Source organism: Schistocerca cancellata, chromosome 2 (assembly GCF_023864275.1).
Source record: "Schistocerca cancellata isolate TAMUIC-IGC-003103 chromosome 2, iqSchCanc2.1, whole genome shotgun sequence".
Lineage (NCBI taxonomy): Eukaryota > Metazoa > Arthropoda > Insecta > Orthoptera > Acrididae > Schistocerca > Schistocerca cancellata.
This window is the reverse complement of record NC_064627.1, coordinates 474,442,716-474,467,384: the sequence shown is the minus strand read 5'-3', so window position 1 is coordinate 474,467,384 and position 24,669 is coordinate 474,442,716. Positions and strand designations below refer to the sequence as shown.

Below are 24,669 nucleotides of genomic sequence, written 5' to 3'. Positions count from 1 at the left end.
TTGAATACAGTGAATGGGTTGACCACGCATTCGTATTTCTGCCGCTTCTCATCTTCAGCTATTGGGAAAGAATGCTCCAATAATGACACCAAGCTTCGGAGATGTTCCAGGATTTGATGAAACAAATTCATCCCAAGCGCCAACGTTTTGTTTTTCAAAAACTCCTTGAGAAGAGGAAAGCACTCGACCTCCCCCTCCTCGACACTCTCTGCTCAAAAATTGATTTTCCACTTGAATGCTCGAACTTTGTCGATAGCAGTGAGCGTTGTTTCACTTTTCCCTTGGAGTGAAATATTCATTTCGTTTATTTGGGAGAAAATATCTGAAAAATAGGCAAGACCACACTGCCAATTTTCGTCATTAATGAGATCTGCTAATTTGGTGTTGTGCTCCAAAAGGAGAGCTAAGACTTCCAACCTTAATTCGTACAACCGAGAGAGTGCATTCCCACGTGAGGGCCACCTCACTTCTGTATGGAGAAGCAGGGAACGATGAAGGCTTCCCATATCTTCACACAGTATTGTGAAGAGTCTTGACTTCAACGGCCTTGATTTTATGTAGTTAATGATATGAATGGATTCGTCTAAAACTTTCTTGAACGATACAGGCATTTGTTTCGCAGCAAAAGCCTATATGTGGAGAGCACAATGACTACTGCTGCAATTCTTGGTGTTTTCTTTTATTTTCGTTGTTGCTCCGACTGTACGACCCGTCATAGCTTTTGCACCGTCTGTGCAAACATCTATGCATTTAGACCATGAAATGTCGTTAGTCCTTAACAAATCATCTAATATTTCAGCACTTGTTGTGTTGGCAGGTAGTGGTCTGCACAATAAGAGGTCCTCCTCAAAACATCCAGAATATTCATAACGGACAAAAGCCAATAAAACAGCTAATCCTGCAACATCAGTACATTCATCTATCAGCAGAGAAAGTGAATTGTGTTGGATGCAAGAAACAATAGCGTCTTTCACAGCATTTGACATGTCAACAATACGTCTCTTGACAGTATTGTTTGATAATGGCACCGAAGATACAAGCTTTACTGACTTTTCGTCTAGCATGCAAGAAAAAATATCATTAACACATGGCTTTATGAGATTTTCTGTAATGGTATGGTCTTTGCCTGTTTTTGCCACTCGATAACTAACCAAGAAAGAAGCTTTTAATGAATTTTCATTAATTGTTTTTGCATGAGTTTTCATGCAAAGCTGAAAAGCAGCTAGTTCAGCACTCTTCCTTTTGAAAAAATCGATGTCTTTAGCCTTTCTAAATAACTTCCGTTGTACTTATGCTTCTTGGTTATTCCACTTCCACAGGATATTGCAACCAATGTAGTACTTGCAGCGTTATCACATAATAAATCCGGCTGTGGAGCTTCTTGTGATTGCTCTTCCTTTGGTCGTCTTCCCTCCTCTTTCATGTCAACTGGAAATTTCCCTTGTTGTGAAGGCGATGGAGAAACTGCACCCTTCTTCAATCATTCTGATTCAGCCACCGATCAATGTTAGAAGTAATAAACTGCTCAAAAATAGACTTATGAAGTAGGTAGTGCACTGACAAAGCAAGTGTAACATTTAATGATGCCCGGGGCCGCATACGTGTCAGCGAGCGCTGTAATTGGTCGACAAAGCTCGCTCCGCGCATGCGTAAAAGGTTTCAGCGCATCTAGCGCCGTGAACCGGCGCACAAACGACCCCCGTATTGTTGCAAAAAAGTCGATCAGAGAAGCCGCAATCTCCGGCACTAAACTGTGTATGCGTTCTCACTTAGGAACCGCAAAGGCTGCTTGGGAATACGACCTGAAGTAAAAGTACACATGATTTCCACACGAAAATAAAATAGTGGTGAATTTAATTTTCGCATTTTTATTCAATACTTTTACTCATTATTTTACACGATTTGGTGAAAGGTGGCCGCGGGCCCCCTAGAAAGAGCCGGCGGACCCCTAACGGGTCCGCGGACCACACGTTGGGAAGCCCTGCCTAAAAGGATGGTATCGTTGAAGCAGGAGCATCTAAAGGGAAATAAAGCACTAGCCTCTGCTAATGAAATCAGATCAGGAACAAGGCATACAACGAACGGGCTTATTGAGCATCGGTTTAAGAGAAGAACCGGGAGTGTTCATTATTTTCTTTTCCCGAAGACTACTAAAAAAGAAAAGAAAGTCATAAATCGCCGAGAACTAAAAGACCAACGACTTCTCCTTTAAGGCTGCTTGAGACAACATCGTGTTTATTAAGATCGCGTACGTCTACTGCAATACTGTTAACGAACGTAAACAGCTTAAACCTTAAAGAATTGGTTAGATTATTCTTTATGCAGAGAGACTGTATGAATATGATAGCAACGTTGAGCGACGAAGACCATGTTACTCATTCAAGAAAAGGCAGATATTTAAGGGAAAGGGATATCTGTCTTGTAGAATTTGTCTCGGGTATTCACTGCACAACGCTTTACTTTAAAATATATCCTCTGTTAATCTCCTCAATAGTACAGGGTACCCAACGTGTAAGTTTTTCAGGCTTTTGTTACTAGGCTAACTGATGAAATTTTGACAAAAGAAACAGGTAACGGCTTACCGTCTTCAGTCTGCGATGTAATGCTGACGAGGTTTCAATTTATTGTTGGAACCACTTAACATGGAATTTTCGATGAAGGTTTTCACAGCACGTTCAAATCTCGACATCCTCCAACTGTCGTGTACTATTTAAGTAATCACAGATTGTTCTGTATGAGAGGGGTACACATTGAGAAAAACTGGTAATGGCGTGTCACTGAAAGACATTAATGCAGAGAAGTATTCCAAGTTATTTAGTAACTAAAATTCGACGAAACAGAACGATTTGCAATGCAAGCATTTAAGGTGAAACTTGAGAAACGCGTTGACAAATGTCGACCATACAGATAGCCTGTATGAACATATGTAATAAAAATTCCCACTAATTTCCATACTCTTAGACAGCTCATTTCCAATACAAAAAAGTAAGCAAAAGATCTTTAGTAACGGATAAATGAAAATACTAGGATATCATAGGGGAGAAGCCGGAAATTGTATAACACTATGATATAGAATACTTTTTGCTACGTACAATACTGCTAAATGCTAAACAATTTCGCCAGACTGGCTATAGGAATGAATTGTGCGAAGTGAATAGGTAGCACTTAGTATGTGTGATAAGGCATGAATAAAATGTCAGTGCAGAAGTGGAGTGTTCGACGTAACTCTATTTTTGTATAAATGAAATTATTAGAGATCCAGTAGTAGTACAAGTTTTTATAATCAATAGCTGTCAGTAGCTATGTTAAATAAAAATGTTAAATAAAAGTTTTGTTTGTACAGACAAGCTTCAAGAAACTTTAAAAGCTGCCGTTCTAAGATATATTTGTAAATGTAGCTGTAGAAAAGATGCACTGGGAATAGTCTCATGTATACGACGAAATATCAAGAAGACTTGTGAGAACCATTGTAGGGCCTACCATACATTACTGATGTAGACACATTTACAGGTATGTCTGTCTAGTATGTTCATTATTCAGAGAGATAATTTTTTTGTAAAAAAAAGCTGTCTATAAAAGAAAAGATTTGGAAAGGGAGACAATTAGGATGTTAGTAGTGCACCTGACTTTATATATTTTTGCAATCTGGATGGAAACATCAAAAGAAATTATAATAACTTTTTAAGTTTTAGATACCAGCAGCGATAAGTGATGAACAGAGCGGAGCAGGTATTTTCTTTGATTTGACAAAAGTATTACGTTTGCAATCCATGAAAGAGATCATTGTGGATTTTGGATTTTGTGGAAGTGATGAGATTTGTTCGTCTCCTGTCTAACAAAAATGAATCAGAATATTTCCCTCCAGTGCAATAAGGTAAGGAACAGATCTTATCGGTCAAGAGAAGGGTGGAGAAGGGGAGAGGCATCATAGCATTCTAATCTAGGTCCATTGCTTTTCTCAATATGTGTCAGTAACATGGCACTAAAGATTGTGCGTGTTTCCATATTGCCCCTTTTTGCAGTGGATACAATTTTGTTTGTGATAGTCGCGGATTCAATGTTTAATATTTAGCAAATTGGGTAGCGTGTTACATCAGCTCGAGGTAACATTTAACAGTAATTAAACACAGTGCATATACAGTTTCTGACAAGGAATTCTAGTAAAAGTGAATTTTATTATCACAGTGTGATCAAATAAACAGTGAAGGTGCACAATTCAAATTATTAACGGAGGTCAGACAAAATGATACGGTGCTCGGTGCTGCTACCTTCATTGTACAAGTAGGCTAGTGCTGCGATACAACAATCTACGAGCGTGTGGGTGATACGGTAGTAATAATGGGACAAACAGCTATTGGAAAACAAAATAAATGCTGGGACCGCCATTTAAAGTGCAGTTAACATACCGGTTTATAGTGCAATAATTAACGTAAATGCATTGAACCAATAAAAAGACTCACGAATCTCCGAAACGCGTCGTGTCACAAATAAAAATAAAAAAATAATGCGGTTCCTGTAAAGAAATGAAACAATAGTGGTGGATCCCTGTAATTCTTCGAGTAATTAAATAATATTCACTTCCAGTAAAATTAATGAACTAGTTTGCGATGCTTATTGACACTCAATTACTAAAATGTCATGTGGTGTGATCTGTGTTTCACGAAGTCCGAAACTGGCAGACTGAACGATCTATGATGGCAGTTTGGGGACTGCTCCAGGTCGCTGTTCAAGCGTGTTGGAATTCTAATTTTGCCACAGAATCCTTCATTGGACTTGGGCTAAGTAACAAAAACTTTTGTATAGGAAAATGCAGCACTTAATCAGTGGGCACTCGATAGAAAGACGATCTGTGATTGGGTAACACATGGTTAATTATTGCAGAGGAAGTTATGCACTATGCTCCAGATTCCATTTTCAGTAAATTTCCTGCAGCAAAAATTTTAGGGATAAAACATACTTTCCAAGGTTAGGTTGGAAAGATTTCCAAGATGACTTTCGGTCTTTCGTTGTAATGTATTATTAATTTGTACATAACGCGTCAAGTCTTTCGCGTACCTACTGTAATGTCTAAGGTTTTTTAATTTTAAAATTATTGTCAGCATTCTGTTGTAATAGCGTAGTATCTCATTGCATGACAGGTATGCTTGAGCTTAGGAGAAACCTTGGGACCTAAGAAATAAATGAAAATAAATGTGTGGTATATACAATGTTGGTGCAGCAGAGGTAGTACAAAATTTGGAGCCAGAATTATAGTGAAAGAAATCTCTACACTTCGATAGACCGGCATACACATTGTAGATGCGTATTCAAATTGGGTCTTTTTGGAATTAGCTTCGGTTTGCAAACACCTGTAACCCGTGAATGGATCATTTTACCATGCGTAAAGTTTCGCTACCAGTGCGAACAAGGGTCAACTGTGCCACCTATAACAGCCGCTTGACGTTTAATTTTATAGCAGCAAACAACTGATTTACTGCTCTGAAACCGTATACATTTCTCAAATACATACAACGTGACGTGTGCATGTTGAACATGGGTGTTTCATTCAATATGAAATCACTTCCACCTTTTTGGATCGGCGTACTGTAGAGAACGAAAAATGCAGTAGAGAATGCAGTGCAAACGCTGGTATAGTTGCTAGCACTTGCTTCTCTAATGTTGCTAACCGGGGGCGCAAACGTATCCAGTGCTATGTGAGAGTGTAACGAAATGATTGTTCAACGAGCCAACGCCATAACATTGGCGTTGCAAAGACTATAAGATTTTATGGAGAAGACAAACACGCACTTCTTACATACATATCGATGCCTACCCTCAAAGCTTGTAACCATTGTGGTTTACTGCCTAAAATTACAGGAAAGCTACGCTAATATTCTGGGGTGGAGACTTTAATTAATTTCTCATTTCGCTCCGAAAATATGTCGGCCCAAATTACAGTATAATGATAAGGTTAGGTGTACTATCGGATGAAGTCATCTAGGTTTTATAATTGTATTACTCGCGGGAAGTAGGCATGTATAGGTTTACTATGCCTCTGACTTCATTCTGTTAAAAATATAATCCGACGCAATTTGGTGCCCTGAAAGGAGAAAGATATTTTGGACAAAGTGACCTCAGTGTGGTTGGAAAATACGTGATCTTGAGAAGATAAAAATATTTATCTCGTACAATTCTATGGAAACAGCAGTGAATGATATCATTGGCACCACCTCTAACACATATTAACACAAATGGAAAAACAAGGTTGATTGTAGAATGTGAAAGCAACGAAGAAATTTATTAAGCTGTCGATAACATAGTCTCAAATAAGGAAAGAAAATCTTTCGCAATATCCAAGGAATACAACTCAAAAGCGGCATAGAAAATGCAACGAGTGAATGATTGCAGTGCAATTCTAGTTTGTGATAACGTGAAAGGGGAAGCAGTTATGATGCGAATACGAATCAAGGAACAAAAATTGCCAACAGTAATGTCACGAAAATGTGTCTTTCAGCAGAACTATCATTCATTCTATAAAGAAAACAAAGAACTGCTGGAATACTGGAAAGGTATAATAACGCTTTTTTATGACAGATTCTCCGCACATGTACTTGTGTCATCGGCTCCTGCTTAACTAAAAATGTTGAAGGTCACATAGATAGGGCAAAATCAGGACAAACAGACAGAGAGTAGACAACTAACTCTTTACATCACCGTGCCCTAACATGAAAAAGTTGAACTTCGGTCAGGCAACGAACTTAGCTCAAATGCAGTTGATGAAATAAACATTTCGAAATAAAACGTAAATCATTACTCCCATAATATTCGTGCTTCGAAATCACCCCTACACAGCTAACATACGCCAAATATGTCTCACTAAAGAGCTCTTTGAGTCATTTTAAACGCTTTCATAACTCGACATCGCGGTACAACCGCAACTATCACCCTTTAATTTCATGGGAAGCTCAACAGTGACCTAGTTTTAGGAACGGAATCGTAAAGAAAGAATGAAACAGTCTAAAAATCACAGGAAATGAAACACGTCAGTTTCCATGGAATAAAATATGGTTTAATCCCTCTTTAACAAGACCAACTTAATCATAGCGGTTCCACGGGATGTCGGACGTGGTGATCAACTTCGATAGTGTGTTGATTTCTCAAGACAGGCATTTGGACAATTTGGATTGGTCGAGCTATGTTTCTGATGTGTGAAATATTGCAAAAACTCTGTGTTCCATGTGGAGGCATCGAGATACATCAGCTGTTTCCGGAAACCACACCTTACAAGGGGACCCGGAATAGGTCGCTCTGTGCCACAGTCCAAACTTCGCTTGGTGAAAGAAGGGTGAAAATAAACGGGCACCTATTTGGTCTTAGGTGCCAATCACACAATAGTTTCCAAGAAAATGAAAGGTTTCACGCAACTGTGTCAGTTTGCACGTGCAGCAGTAAACCAACTGGGGATGGTGGCGTACTGTCTAAGAATACGGTCTCGAAGCTTTGTTCACAGTATCCAGATCCAATCCTATGGTTTCTTTCCTTTTTTCTTCCTTTTGTGACCGTGAAAGTATGTGACGTCAGTATTATTTGTGACATCGAGAAATCCAATGTGATTATTTTATTAAAGATAGATTTTATCGTCAGAAATCTTATAAAGCCTCATGTAATTAACAGTTATTGGAAATCGAAAACCTATAATATCCAGTGTTTCAATTATTGCTTTGAATGTCACACTTTTGTACTCCAAGAGAACCAGTGCATTCTCCAGGGTGACATATGTCATAAGAACATTTAAAACATAAGAATTCATCACCATCAGCAACGTGTGAAGGCACTCAAGCCACGGTCACATTTTTTGCGTAAATTTCATGAAAAAATCAACCTACTAAATTCCTTACGATCTGGCCATAACTTCACTGCAAACCAACATTTCCTCGAAATAAGACCCTGAATTTGATTACGCATCCAGGTGTGAATTCATTTACTCCCATAACAATTTCTGAGACGATGTTCTTCAGTCTCGTTTCGTGTTGTAAAATGGCGTAGGAGTCTCCATCGCGACGATTAATTCCTTCGTAATTGAAAATTCATCTCAGTCTCCGATAAATCCTCACTATTCTGTAAACAGCAATAAAGTCAGATAACTCGTTTCTCTTCGTACAGCCATGACTGAAATGGAGGACGGGACGTCAGCTGGTATAGATTTATATTAAAAATGAAGAAATTCCTCCAGCTGTAGAGGTGCCAATTTTATTTTGGCAACTAATTTCAACGTTGTAACAACGTCATCCTCAGGCCCATACACTTATTGACATCAACAGCGTGCTGCTGATACTAGAAATCAGTGGTGAGATACGGGCCTGAAGATGACGTTGTTACAACGTTGAAACTAGTTGCCAGAATAAAATCGACACCTTAAATACAGCTGGAGGAATTTCTTCATTTTTAATATAACTCGTTTCTCAGTGATCAAAGTCATCTGCCTTTCAACAACATCGTAAGATTCATAAGAAAACACATAGCATAATAAATAGCAAATAAAGCACACACGAAAAATGAACATGAATCAGATACAGAGATCATCCCGAGAAAACAGGTCGAAAGCTAAAGAGAACGTTGAATAAGCATTCAACATTGTCTTTAGCTTTTGACCTGTTTCATCACAGACAGAACGCCTTAGCATTCATCATAAGAGGTTAGAATAATGATTCTAGCTGAAAAGACCTACGCTAAAGCTTAGTACGAGTGTCAGGAAAAAAAATTAATTAACATGAGAAAAAGAATGGAATGGAAATTTAAAAATATTTGTGAGCTACTCCTTTTAAATATTTAGAGGAGCACCATTCATTAACATTCCAATGCAAAAATAACGTTATCTAAAAGTTCCAGATAGTAATAATGCACTATACCGCTACACGTCACGTGGAAGAGAAATTATTTTCGTTCTACAAAGTATATGTGTTTTAGTTGTTCAGTTTTTGCTAAATTAGTGCTCCTGAAAATGCTATAGGTAGTCGTAAATGCTGCTATATTTGTGGCATATGAAGCAGTTGTGTCACCTCGTAACATACGTGTTTAGAGTAAACAAGATAATGTGTTGGCGGTGCCACTGATCAGCTTTTACACGCGATGCAACACGAGCGCCACCACACTATGAGGTTTGTACAGCGCTGCGTGTCCACACTTGTGCTCGGCATTGCACGTGTGTGCGCGCCCTAGAGCGCTCGCTCCGTACGTGCTGCGGCAATTAATTAGGGCTAAGCCGGGACGCAAAGCCGCGGTCAGCGAAGATTTCTGCTCGGATAATGGGCACGCTAGCAGCGCTTTGTCCCCTGGCTATCCACGCGTGGGATGACGTATATTATAAAGCTCACCGTCTGATCACCGATTTTCAGTGTCACATTGATATTAAACATCACCATTACGGTACATTTCCCATTTTGTATGTATTTAGCAAAGGCAAAGGAACCACAGAAGCTGTGTCGGGATTGGGAATCCTTCCAGAAAGTAGAACAGAGATGAATAGGAAAACATATGCCGCTTTCCTTACCTTGAGAAACCTTTTTTGTGGACTGGAAGATATCATTTGGAGAACTGAATAAAACTGCAATAGAATGGAGAGGCTTAGTCTCAATCGAAACAAAAATTACTGTGCAGAAATAGTTATCAATGACATTAAGTAACAGGCTAAATAAAAAAGAACCGTCCGACAAGGCTGCCTTCTCCCCATATTTATTTAATTTATATGTAGAAGGTAATGTAGCACCAAAAGGATCAAAATTACTAGCAAACCAATACATTGTATCAGGTTTGCTCATGATTTAGTAGTAGCAGAACTTGAGGTCATAAAGAATTGTGAGTTGAAAATATTGTTTGATGCCTTGAACAAAAGAAAATGAACAAAGGTAAATGGAACAGACAAGTAAGGCTAGAAACAACGTAAGAAATACAGCACTAATGCAAGTACACGAAGTTTTGTACTCGGGAAGTACAATAACGTATGACACCACAAATAATACGATTATTGATCGGAGAGTGGAATGTCAGATCCCTTAGTCGGGCAGGTAGGTAAGAAAATTTAAAAAGGGAAATGGATAGGATACAGTTGGATATAGTGGGAATTAGTGAAGTTCGGTGGCAGGAGGAACAAGACTTTTGGCCAGGTGAATACAGGGTTATAAATACAAAATCAAATAGGGGTAATGCAGGAGTAGGTTTAATAATAAATAGAGCAATAGGAATGCGGGTAAGCTACTACAAACAGCACAGCGAACATATTGTTGTGGCCAAGATAGACACGAAGCCCACGCCCACGACAGTAGTACAAGTCTATATGCCTACTAGCTCTGCAGATGACGAAGAAATTGAAGAAATATTTAATGAGATAAAAGAAATTATTCAGGTAGTGAAGGGAGACGAAAATTTAATAGTCATGGGTGACTGGAATTCGATAGTAGGAAAAGGAAGAGAAGGAAACGTAGTAGGTGAATATGGATTGGGGTTAAGAAATGAAAGAGGAAGCCGCCTGGCGGAATTTTGAACAGAACACAACTTAATCATAGCTAACACTTGGTTCAAGAATCATAAAAGCAGATTGTATACATGGAAGAAGCCTGGAGATACTGACAGGTTTCAGATAGATTATATAATGGTAAGACAGAGATTTAGGAACAAGGTTTTAAATTTTAAGACTTTTCCAGGGGCAGATGTGGACTCTGACCACAATCTATTGGTCATGAACTGTAGATTAAAACTGAAGAAACTGCAAAAAGGTGGGAATCTAAGGGGATCAGACCTGGATAAACTGACTAAACCAGAGGTTGTACAGAGTTTCAGGGAGAGCATAAGGGAAGAATTGACAGGAATGGGGGAAAGAAATACAGTAGAAGAAGAATGGGTAGCTTTGAGGAATGAAGTAGTGAAGGCAGCAGAGGATCAAGTAGGTAAAAAGACGAGGGCTAGAAGAAATCCTTGGGTGACAGAAAAAATATTGAATTTAATTGATGAAAGGAGAAAACATAAAAATGCAGTAAATGAAGCAGGCAAAAAGGAATACAAACGTCTCAAAAATGAGTTCGACAGTAAATGCAAAATGGCTAAGCAGGCATGGCTAGAGGACAAATGTAAGGATGTAGAGGCTTATCTCACTACCTACAGGAAAATTAAAGAGACCTTTGGAGGAAAGAGAACCACTTGTATGAATATCAATAGCTCAGATGGAAACCCAGATCTAAACAAAGAAGGGAAAGCAGAAAGGTGGAAGGAGTATGTAGAGGTCTATACAAGGGCGATGTACTTGAGGGCAATAACTGGAAGAGGATGTAGATGAAGATGAAATGGGAGATATCACACTGCGTGAAGAGTTTGATAGAGCACTGATAGTCGAAACAAGGCCCCGGGAGTAGACAACATTCCATTAGAACTACTGACAGCCTTAGGAGAGCCAATCGTGACAAAACTGTACCATCTAGCGAGCAAAATGTATGCGACAGGCAAAATACCCTCAGACTTCAAGAAGAATATAATAATTCCAATCCCACAGAAAGCAGGCGTTGACAGATGTGAAAATTACCGAACTATCAGTTTAATAAGTCACAGCTGCAAAATACTAACGCGAATTCTTTACAGGCGAATGGAAAAACGGGTAGAAGCCGACCTCGGGGAGATCAGTTTGGATTCCGTAGAAATATGGGAACAAATGGTTAAAATGGCTCGGAGCACTATGGGACTAACCTAACTAACCTAAGGACATCACACAACACCCAGTCATCACGAGGCAGAGAAAATCCCTGACCCCGCCGGGAATCGAACCCGGGAACCCGGGCGTGGGAAGCGAGAACGCTACCGCACGACCACGAGCTGCGGACTATGGGAACACGTGAGGCAATACTGACACTACGACTTATTTTAGAAGCTAGATTAAGAAAAGGCAAACCTACGTTTCTAGCATTTGTAGACTTAGAGAAAGCTTTTCACAATGTTGACTGGAATACATTCTTTCAAATTCTGAATGTGGCAGGTGTAAAATACAGGGAGCGAAAGCCTATTTGTACAGACACCAGAAGGCAGTTATAAGAGTCGAGGGACATGAAAGGGAAACAGCGGCTGGGAATGGAGTGAGACAGGTTTGTAGCCTCTCCCCGATGTTGTTCAATTTGTATATTGAGCAAGCAGTAAAAGAAACAAAAGAAAAATTCGGAGGAGGTATTAAAATACATGGAGAAGAAATATAAACTTTAAGGTTCCCCAATGACATTGTAATTTTGTCAGAGACAGCAAAGGACTTGGAAGAGCAGTTGAACGGAATGGACAGTGTCTTGAAAGGAGATGAACATCAACAAAAGCAAAACGAGGATAATGGAATGTAGTCGAATTAAGTCGGGTGATGCTGAGGAAATTAGATTGGGAAATGAGACACTTAAAGTAGTAAAGGAGTTTTGCTGTTTGGGGAGCAAAATAACTGATGATGATCCAAGTAGAGAGGATATAGAATGAAGACTGGCAATGGCAAGGAAAGCGTTTCTGAAGGAGAAATGTTTGTTAACTTCAAGTATAGATTTAAGTGTCAGGAAGTCGTCTCTCAGAGTATTTGTATGGAGTGTAGCCATGTATGGAAGTGAAACATGGACGATAAATACTTTGGACAAAAAGATAATACGAGCTTTCGAAATGTGGTGCTACAGAAGAATGCTCAAGATTAGGTGGATCTATCACATAACTAATGAGGAGGTACTGAATAGAACTGGAGAGAAGAGGAGTTTGTGGCACAACTTGACTAGAAGAAGGGATCGGTTGATAGGACACGTTCTGAGGCATCAAGGGATCACCAATTTAGTATTATAGGGCAGGGTGGAGGGTAAAAATCGTAGAGGGAGACCCAGAGATGAATACACTAAGCAGATTCAGAAGGATGTAGGCTGCAGTACGTACTGGGAGATGAAGAAGCTTGCACAGGATAGAGTAGCATGGAGAGCTGCATCAAACCAGTCTCAGGACTGAAGACCTAAACAACAACATTGAAAGAACAATTATAACGACCAGACAAGGCATTATAAACAGGAATTATATATCAACAAACAATCACCTAAATGTAGAAATAAGGAAAGAAATCATCAAGACATTTATTTGTGCTTTTCAAGCTGTAAGTGTGACGGATAGATTTTGCAGAAACAAACATACAAAAAAAAAAGAAAGGTAGATGGATTACAGATGCGGATGTGGAGAAAAGTTACAAAAACATCCTGAAGTAAAGAGAAAATGGCACTGAATATCGTGATACAGAGAGTAAAATCTAAATTAACTGGACAACTAATTAGACAAAATATAATAAAGAAATCTTGGAAGCAAGAATTCTAGGAAATAAATGAAGCGACAGGCCTAAAACATTCATACTACGAAGTTTTATCAGTGAAATGAGCTGCAGTAATAGCTAAACGCTAAAGAGCGAGACACAGAGAAGGATAGCAGCACCAGGAGTCCTTAGTGTCTGACGATGACTTGTTCTACAAATGAGCCCCTACGAGTCCTGCAGACGACCGTACACTGCAGCTTTGCCGTAATGCCAAACTACTAGGCGCCCGTCTCTCACAAACGTGAACTCCTGAGCACTTCTTGTTTCCCCCACAAAACTGAAAAAATGCTGTCGCTGAGCAGCCGGGCAATACTGTTTGTTGAGACTCATTGCGCGTAGCAGCTTCATCTGAAGCTGACATCTGTTGTGTGAATAGCATATGTATACCACGCGGTGGGATCATATTTTTATTAATTTTTCTTTTTGTTATCAGAGTTATGACTGGTAACATCTACTTCTAGCGTCCTCGACAATTTGTTGAATGTATTTCGATCTCTGTGTTCTTCTACAGTGTTTACCCCTTACAGCTCCTCCTAGGACCGTGGAAGGTATTTGCTGATGTTTGAACTTATGTCCTATCACTCTGTCCCTTCTTCTCGGTTTTTCCACTAATTTCTTTCCCCCTTGATTATGTGCAGAGTATCCTCATTTCTTATCTTATGATACCATTTGATTTTCAGTATTCCTACGTTAAACATTTCCAACACTCCGATTCTCATCTTACCGGTTTCTCCACAGTCCATGATACTCTTCCATATAGTGTTGTACTCCAAACGTACATTCTTTTAAATTCATTTTTCAGACTGAGGCTTATTTCTAATATCAGCAGATGTCTTTTAGCAAGGAATTTCCTCTTTGCCTACGCTTCCCTACTTATTTTCTCCTTAGGTCATCCGTCACTCGATATTTTGTTTCCAAAGTAGCAAAACTACTTCACTTCTACTACTACATGGTAACCAATTTTTATGCTATATTTATCGGTAATCTCCTTTCTCCTACTCTGCATCAGTTTCATCTTCCTTTAGTTCAGTCTTAGTCCATAGTGTGTGTTTATTACACATTCAGTAGGTCTCTCAGTCATCCCTTATTTTCACCGAGGACAGAAAAGTCGTCACCGAATCGTATCGTTGATGTCCTTCCATCCTCAATTTCTATTGCATACCTGTATTTTACACCCTTTTTAATCCAAGCACTTCATTCTCTATCATCTGTTCTTAGCGTTCCATCTTGGTTCTTGTACATACACAGGGTGTTTCAGAAATGCATACACAAGCTTCGGGGAGACGGGGCCCGTAAACCAAAATAAACTCTGTCCGAAAATCTTTCGTTTCGAAGTTATTAATGAAAGTTTAGAGTTTAACTGATTGGATCTCATCAACTAATAAAGCCATAACAGATGCTGTAGATGTCCTCCTCTTCCTCCTAAACATGCATGCAGTCGTCGAATCATGGACTGTCGCACCTTTTCAAATACTCCCTGACAGTTTCTAATGGCTACCCAGGCTTCCATGACACAATGGTGAGTATTTATGCGTGCGGGTGGTCTGCTGTATGGACCAATTGTTTGATGTTCCGCCATAGATGCTAATCCAAAGGGTTTAGGTCGGGAGAAACTGCAGACAGTGCAGTTTGTCCTCCTATAGCTATTCATCTGTTATGATAGATGCCAGTGCATCTCTAACACTGAGACTAAATTGTGCTGGTGCTCCGTCATACATAAACCGGAGGTTTCTTGTTACTTGCAGGAGCACATCTTATAGTGGGTCTTGGAGGGTGTCCTGAATGATGTCTCTGTGGAAAGCACCCGTAAGACGCGCTGGGATAACGTATGGCCCTACCAGGCAGTCACTTACAATTTCAGCACACACATTAATCTTAAACTGATTCTGATGTCTGGCCCGTACTGTAGCATGAGAACTGCTATCGGCCCATATGTGTTGGTTGTAGAAATTTGTTATTCCATCTCTTCCAAACATTGCCTAGTCTGAAATAAAACAGAAGAGAAACAGCGGAATGGCAGTTTGTACAGAAAAACACTGGAGAAAGTTCTACCGAGCTGGGTGGTCGGAAGGTGTAATGCACTGCACACGTCGAAGATGGTATAATTACATGTATTGTTCGTGAAGTATCCCTCATATTGAGCTTGGAGACGTAGCACACGCCAGGGCCCTTTGTCTGACGCTGATACATGGCTCTTCTTCGACATCACGTAGAACGTTGATTTCCTGGTCGGGCGTAAGAGCAACACATAGCTTTGCTCAGTGAATAGTCTGTGATGCGACGATACACAGCGCGAAATGTTGGATGACTCGACTCTCTTCGCTCTGGAGGGACCGTCTGATACTGCCGTGCAGCATCGCGTCCATTGCTGTTCACGCAGCTGAACATAAAAATCAGATCTGCCTGCTCACGAAATGAATAATCTGCGATGTGAGAACGGAACACTTCAAGTTAACTCACTACCTACAGTACATGTGCAAACTGGACACGTGAAGACAGACAAATGACGAACGTAAACAAGTTTTCGTAGCAACAAAATCACATTTAGGATCCCAAGTGTCACACGGATGCACAGACAAGTGAAGCTGTTGGATTGTACCTGGACGTACGTTGAATGTCACATTTAATTATTAGCTCTAAAACGAACAGTTTTCGGACACGTGGTTATAGGAGGTTTTTTCTTGTTTTGGCGAAGGAAACTGTATTCAAAGTTTATAAGAGTATTTTTGAAACATCCTCTAGTATAATACCTGCATTCTCTTAGAGCATTTTTCTACCAACACGCAAAATGTTATCTTCTTAGTTTATAATTTTCGCTGTATCTCGTAAACAATGGTAAAATTTCCTTTTAGTTTTAGACAAAATTCATCCAGAAATTACATTTGTGCCCAACTTTTATGATATTCCTCGGTCAATTAATTTATCAAGCAACAAATCTTTGACCCAATCCCACATTACCTCGATTAACGTTAAAAAGCGGTGTTTGCTTTGTTTCTTAGTGACAAAAAATGAAGTGCATTGTTATCTAAACACTATAAAATAGTACAATAGTTCATTAGTTAAAGGAGATACGAAATGTTGTACATCAATGGCGTCTGGAGTTTGACATCTTTAGTTGTCTCTTCTCCCGCTTAGAAGTAGCAAATAACTCTGAATGAGACGTTTCATGACGTTTGTTTCCCTCTAAGTGGTCTGTACTTCTTTTTACTTTACAAGTTCACATATTCTTGCTTCAGAGGGACGATCCTCTCGATGTTTTGAAGGGCAAAATTTCATTAACCTTTATTAAAACTTCCACTGTTTTGCGAGATAGTCATTGGTGATGATGATGATGATGATGATGTTTGGTTTGTGGGGCACTCAACTGCGTGGTTATCAGCGCCCGTACAATTACCCAATCTTTGCTCAGTCCAATTTCGCCACTTTCCTGGATGATGATGAAATGATGAGCACAACACAAACACCCAGTCATCTCGAGGCAGGTGAAAATCCCTGACCCCGCCGGGAATCGAACCCGGGACCCCGTGCTCGGGAAGCGAGAACGCTACAGCGAGACCACGAGCGGCGGACGATAGTCATTGGTGCACGTCGGGTCCGGTAAGAAAGCAGCAGATAATAAATATCTCAAGGTTTTCAGCTGTTGCACCCCAGTCAGTGTGAGCGTTGTCGTGGTCTTCAACAGGAAATGTGGCACGATGGAGCTCTCGGCCTTAATCTATCTCATGCAAGACTCTTCATCTCTCCATAAACACTCACTCAATGTAGTCAGCTGTGTTCTCTTTCTCCGTGTTTCACCTCACACTCTACCCTCCATTACAAACGTGATGCCGGCCGCGGTGGTCTAGCGGTTCTGGCGCTGCAGTCCGGAACCGCGGGACTGCTACGGTCGCAGGTTCGAATCCTGCCTCGGGCATGGGTGTGTGTGATGTCCTTAGGTTAGTTAGGTTTAAGTAGTTCTAAGTTCTAGGGGACTTATGACCTAAGATGTTGAGTCCCATAGTGCTCAGAGTCATTTTTGAACGAACGTGATGGTTCCTTCAGGCTTCACAGTGTGTCCTATGAACCGATTCTGTCTACATCGAGATGGCTACACTGCAATTTACACGTAAATAAATGGCAAAGGGTTCATCGAACCACTGTTTCTCTACCGTTCCACCCTTTAGAAGCGTGCGAGGAAAACGAACGCTTAAATCTTTTTCGTGCGAGCTCTGATTTCTCTTATTTTGTTAGAATTATCATTTCTCCTTACGAAGGAGGGTGTCAACAAAATATCTTAGCATTTGGAGGAGAACGGTGGAGATTGGAATTTCATGATCATGTAATTCGCCGCGACGTAAAACGCCTTTGTTTTAAAGATTTCCATCCCAATTCACTAATGATATTCGTGACACTCTCTCTCCTATTTTGCGATAATACAATACGAGCTGCACCTCTCTGAACTTTTTCGATGTCGTCCGTCAATCCAGTCTGGTAAGGATCCCATACTACATTACTCAATCAGAGGACGGACAAGCACTGTGATGCAGACCTGTTGCATCTTCAACAATTCTGCCAACGAAACTAAAGCTTCTTTTTTTTTGCCTTCCCCACAAACTTATCTATGTGATAGTTCCAGTTTAATTTGTTCGTAACTGTTATTTCTAGGTATTTATTTGAATTGTAAGCCTTTCGATTTTTGAGATTTATAATGTAAACGGTCCTTAACTTCATGTACTTTGTGACCACAAATTCTGATGTTACGTCTCTCTTTCTTCTCATTTCTGCTACTTGTATTTACTTCCATCTTTCTTCGATTTAGTCTCAGTCCATAGTCTGTACACAATAGATGTTCATTCTATTCAACAGATCCTGTAATTCTCCTTCTCTTTCAGAGAGGATAGCAATTTCGTTAGTGAATTTTGTCATTGATATCCTTTCACCTTGAATTCTAATCCCACTATTGAAACTTTCTTTTATTTCCGTCATTGCTTCTTTGGTGTATAGATTGAACAGTATGGATGAAATGCCATATCCCTGTCTTATTCCCTTTTTAATCAGAGCAACTCATTCTTGGTCTTCCAGTTTTATTATTCCCTCTTGGTCCTTGTACACATTGTATACTAGCCGTCCTTCCCTATAGCTTATTCGTACCTTTCTCAGAATTTCTGGCCAACTTGCACCATTTTACATTGGCGGACACTTTTCCCAGATCGACAAATCGTACGAATTTGCCCTGATTATTCTTTAGTCTCGTTTCCATTATCAACCGCAACGTCAGACCTGCCAGTCTGGTGCCTTTATATTTCCTAAAGCCGAAATAATATTAATCGAACAGATTCTCAGTTTTCTTTTCCATTCTTCTACATATAGTTCTTATCATTAACTGGTATCCGTGAGTTGTTAAGCTGATTGTTCGATAATTCTCGCGCTTGTTGGCTCTTGCTATCTTTGGAATTTTGTGGATGATATTTTTCCGAAAGTCTTCTGGTTTATCGTCAGTCCCTTGCATCATACACAACATCGTGAATAGTCATTTTGTGGGCACGATTCTCAATGATTTTAGAAATTCCGGTGGAATCTTATCTATCTCTTCTGCCTTATTTTGAGCTAAAGTCTTTCAAAACTATTGAATATTCTAATTCTAACACTGGATACCCTATGTCTTCCCTATCGATTCCTGTTTCTTCTTCCATCACGTCATCAGAGTACTCCCCATCATAGACGCCTTGACAGTACTCTTTCCACTTGTTCGCTCTCTCTTCTGAATTTAACAACGGAATTCCCTTTACTCTCTTAATGTTACAGCCTTGCTTTTAATTTCACCGTAGGTTGTTTTAACTTTGCTGTATGCTAAGCCTGTCGTTCGGAAGATCATTCCTTTTCGATTTCTTCCCGTTTTTCATGGAGCCATTTCGCCTTAGCCCCCCTGCACTTCCTATTTATTTCATTCCTAAGTGACTTGTATTTCTGTATTCTCGAATTTCTCTGCATATTTTTGTTCTTCCTTCTGTTGTCGATCAACTGAACTATTTCTTCTGTTACCCATGGTTTCTCACATGTACCTTCCCAGTACCTACACTATTCTTTCCATTTTCGGTGATTACCCTTTTTAGACATGTCCATTCCTCTTCAACTGAATTGCCTATTCATTATTGGTGTATCTATAGCCTCAGAGAGCTTCAAGCGTTGATTATTCCCGACTAATCTCTCAAACTTCAGCCTACTCTTCATCGTTACTAAATTTCGACCAAATTCTTTATCTGCCCTTGGGTACCCCTTACAATCCGGTACCTGATTTTAGAGTTTCTGTTTGACTATGAGGTAATGTAATAGAAATATTCCCGTACCTCCTGGCCTTTTCCGAGTATACCTCCTCCTCCTGTGATTGTTTAACAGAGTATTATCTGTTACTGACCGAAAGTGATTGCAGAACTCTATTACTCTGTCTCCTCTCTCATTGCTACTACGAAGCCCATATTCTCCCGCAACCCTTCCTTCTATTCCTTCCCCTACAACTGCATTCCAATCCTCTATTCATACAGACACCTTGTCTAAATCATGTTGTAATTGATTTAGACGTTCTGATGACTTCACTAGACGATAAATGACAGCAGCATCTGCAAACAATCTAAGTAGGCTGCTCAAATTGTCTCCGAAGTCGTCTATATAGGTTAGGAACAGCAGAGGGCCTACAACACTGCCTTATGGAACGCCAGACATCACTTCTGTTTTACTCGATGATTTTTCTGCCATTTACTACGAACTGTGATTTTTCTTACAAGAACCCAGGAATCCGTTCAAACGTTGATAGTCCATAGGTATGAAACTGATTTTAAGCCGCAAAAGCATTTTGGAAATCTACAAATATGGAATCAACTTGAGAGACCCTGCCGATAGCACTCATTCTTTCGCGAAACTAAAGAGCTAGTTGTGTTTTACATCAATGATGTTTTCGTAATCCGTGCTGACTGTGTGCCTACACATCGTTTTCCTCCAGCTACTTAATTATGTTCGTAAACAGAATTGTGCCAAAATCCTGCTGGAAATCGACACTTTTGTTATGCATCTACAATTCGTCGTATTATTCCTACTTCCTTTCTTGAGTATTGGTATGATCTCTGCAGGTTTTCAGCTTTTAGGTGCGGACCTTTCGTCGAGTGAGAGGCTGTACATTATTGTTAAGTAAGCAACTGTTATATTAACGTACACTGAAAGGGATCTAACTGGTATACACCATACAGGTGCTGCCTTGCTCTAACCTTTGATAACACACATCGTTAATTGCTTCTAACTATAGTCCCGTTACGTTATTTATAAGGCTGCTGTTCTCCATTTTGCTTCAAATCATCGCTTTCGTCACTGTTCCTTTTCCCCAGAAGTAGTACGTTTTTCAGCCAGGAGGACACTGTCATCTTGAACTTAAACAGTGGGTCTGTCACTCACTTTTACTGCTTCAGAATGTCTTTCATTTATTTCTTTGTATTTTTGGCATGCAGGCTGTGTACAGTGAAAATCGTATTTACGTATGTGATTTTTATTACTGAGTCCAGATATCTATTGTGGTAGAAATTATAGCAGTTTTCGACACATATCTTCAGTATTGGTGCCACATGTATCACTGACGTATCTTGTTAAGCTCAGTTCTCCTGCCTCCAGTAGACATCAACCTAATTGAGTGGTACGTTGCTGCCGGGTACAGTAAGCCAACATCTGACAAATGCTATAGTTATTATATATGCATCAATAGGTAGATCTGGATTTGCATATAGACTGTTGGTAGCGCCGTAATAGTAAATACAGTGGGAGTAGGGTAGTTTTCTGATACACCCCCGCCGGCCGAAGTGGCCGTGCGGTTCTAGGCGCTGCAGTCTGCAACCGCGAGACCGCTACTGTCGCAGGTTCGAATCCTGCCTCGGGCATGGATGTGTGTGATGTCCTTAGGTTAGTTAGGTTTAACTAGTTCTAAGTTCTAGGGGACTAATGACCTCAGAAGTTGAGTCCCATAGTGCTCAGAGCCATTTGAACCAATCTGATACACCCATCACGTCTAATAAGAAGCAAACCTCTACCTTCAATATCGCCTGTATTGAGTCGAAATGCCTGGAACTACCATCGGTTTTTTTATACGGAAACCTCAGTTTAAGCTTTAATTACAGGGGAACCAATACGCCTATCGCAAAATAAGTTATACAAATATGTCTTTTGATTTATTCAGCGTAACGATCCGTGGAGAAATTTGGTTTTAAAGTTCGATATAAATTTTTATTTAGATTTTAGTTAGGATTGTCTGGTTTTCGGCGTTTTGACCTAAACTGTTCACTTCAAAACTAAATAGTTTGAAATGTATTTGTCCGATGTTAATGAAATTTTAATAGGTTATGGCACATGAATTGGTAGTGGAAATTTCAAGTTACTTAATTTTTCAGTCACCCAAAAAAAGTTCTTACGATTTTTGTAATTTAATTTCCGTCAGCCCGAGATAGACTTATAATAGAAAGCGTGGGTTTCCTCTGAAAGTATCTTTTGTGGTTGTAAGAGGCTACAACCACCGTGACGGTACAGTGTGATATGGATTTTATAATGAGTGATATTTAAGATTGGTTCTGCGTGTGCTTGGCCGTGGGAATAAGAGCGGTTGCAGTGACGGGGTCAGGTGCTACGTTGCCATTCACAGCAAACCTTTTTCCAACAGTTGGGGGGTTCGGCGGCAACGACGCATTCATATTCACAGCAGTACGCGCTGTTTGTTAATCACGAGGTCCAACACGCACAGAATCAGTCTTAAATATCACTCTTTATAAGACCCGTATCACACTGTATGATCACAGTGGATGTGGCTTCTTACAACCACAACAGAGATCTTCAAAACAAACCCACCCTTTCTCTTATATGTTTATCCTAGGCTGAGGTAAAGTTACTTTACAAAGAACATAAGAACTTTTCTAGTGGGTAATTGAAAAATTCTATAGCTTGTGGTTTCCACTACCAATATACCGGGTGATCAAAAAGTCAGTATAAATTTGAAAACTTAATAAACCACGGAATAATGTAGATAGAGAGGTACAAATCGACACACATGCTTGGAATGACATGGGGTTTTATTAGAACCAAAAAAAGTTCACAAAATGACCGACAGATCTCTTGCGCGCGTCGTTTGGTGATGATCGTGTGCTCAACCGCCACTTTCGTCATTCTTGGCCTACCAGATCCCCAGACCTCAGTCCGTGCGATTATTGGCTTTGGGGTTACCTGAAGTCGCAAGTGTATCGTGATCGACGGACATATCTAGGGATGCTGAAAGACAACATCCGACGCCAATGCCTCACCATAACTCCGGACATGCTTTACAGTGCTGTTCACAACATTACTCCTCGACTACAGCTATTGTTGAGGAATGGTGGTGTACATATTGAGCATTTCCTGTAAAGAACATCTTTGCTTTGTCTTACTATGTTATGCTAATTATTGGTATACTGATCATATTAAGTGCTACCTGTTGGACATTTTTTGAAATTTTGTATTTTTTGGGTTCTAATAAAACCCCATGTCATTCCAAGCATGTGTGTCAATATGTACCTCTCTATCTACATTATTCCGTGATTTATTCAGTTTTCAAATTCATACTGACTTTTTGATCGCCCAGTATGTACCTATAGCGTACTGAAATTTCATTAGCATAGAACAAATACGTTTCAAGATATATAATTTTGAAGTGAGCAGTTTCGTAGCGAAGACAACGAAAAATCAGACAGCCCACACACACAATCTAAAATAAAATATATATATTTAATTTTAAAACCAAATTGCTCCACCTAGCGTAACGCAGAATACAATGAGAAAAATACTGAGGTAACTCATTTTGCAATATTGATTTTCTCGTAATTAAAGCTCCATTCTAAAAAAAAAAAAAAACTGTAATACTAGGGTCGGTGTACCCTTTTTTGTGAAAGGAAATATCATACTGAAGTAAATGAAACCACAGCTGGAAGAAGTGCTGTATTATTTACAGAAATTTAATTAGTGATAGTAAGAGCTGGTAAAAACCATGCTGCAGATTGATTAGACATTTCAGTATAATAAATATGTCAACAAAGATATTAGAGCTGTTATCACCGGAAGAAAAAGCGTAACCAGTGTGACTGTATCTAGCATGATTCTTTCGTTCTAGCTCTCTGTTGCTTTTGTTCAGTTACTTTTGGCAGCGAGCTGCAGCTGACAGCTGTCCGACGCTCTCGAGCGCGAGGCCGTGGTCTGACGCCATCCCCTTTGTCTGTCCGCAGACGGCGAGGAGCCGCCGGTGGCGCAGACTGGTGACGGCTTCCTGAACTTCAGTTACGTCCGGCGGGAGCACAGTGGCTGGTACAAGTGCACTAGCCGCGGCGCCAGCTCCATCGGATACTTCCTCAACGTCAGAGGTGAGTGAGTGGATGAGTCACGCGAACTCTCGAGTTCGACCTCCAGAATCTAATAACTCACCGATTTAATGGCAGTAACGTACATATTTCTGTCACTACTGTCGCAATTTTACTACTTGTGCCCCGATATCGTGACGGAAAGTGGTTCTAAATTATTCATGCTAAGCAGCTTTTTTGTAAAATATTTAGGTCGTTTAGTAAAACGACGATTTTGCGCAGTAGCCCCACTTTGGAGTAATTTGCATTTATGATTCATGCTCACAATAAATAATTTCCTCTATAAATCCGCGTGACAAGTCTCTTGCCTAGGCCAAAGGTCACTTGTTAATCTAAGACGGCCATTGCTGGTTAGCAAAGTGTCTCCGCGTTACACTTTTTGAAACAGGTAGGGCAGACAGAAACAATTAAGTTAGTGAGTTAGAATTATTTCATTGTTGCGCAGGTACATACTGGCCTTGCCTTTTAAGTTTTCACGTACAACCAACAGACAGCGCTGGTTAGTATAGCATGCAGTACCCGGGATGCCGTCAAATTATAACAACTGCTTACACACTGTAGGGAGCGGTGTCGTTACCTGTGGATTAGGAAAGTTTTCATTATTGTTCCGACTCTGTGAGCGTAGTAAATTGCGAGGCCATGGAAATAAACGGTATTGTTATCGTTGTCAGCTTCGTATTTATGTTCCGCTGTGCGTTACAATCATTTAGTCCCTGCAGGGAGTACTAACTAATGTTAGAAACGTAAGTGTGTAGTAATGTCATTAAATAAATAACATTTTTTTCTAATTCCACCTTTCTGTAGTTTGTGAAAAACAATTATGATAAATCTCTTCATTAAGAAAAAAATGTACAACAGCAAATTGGTGCAACACAAATAAGGAGCATTCACCTAAACGCTATGTTCTATACCAACTCAGCAGTGAGAATGCGATTTTAGCTATAAGTA

General features: G+C 39.9%; 1 protein-coding gene across 1 annotated transcript in view; it reads left to right on the top strand.

Annotated features, from left to right (window-relative positions):
* The window catches only part of LOC126155352 (hemicentin-2-like), a 238,092-nt gene that overhangs the window by 167,745 nt on the left and 45,678 nt on the right, over positions 1-24,669 (top strand). Inside the window, exon 4 of the mRNA XM_049916222.1 lies at positions 23,590-23,724. Within this exon, the coding sequence (XP_049772179.1) occupies positions 23,590-23,724 (135 nt within the window). The remainder of the gene's footprint in view (positions 1-23,589; positions 23,725-24,669) is intronic.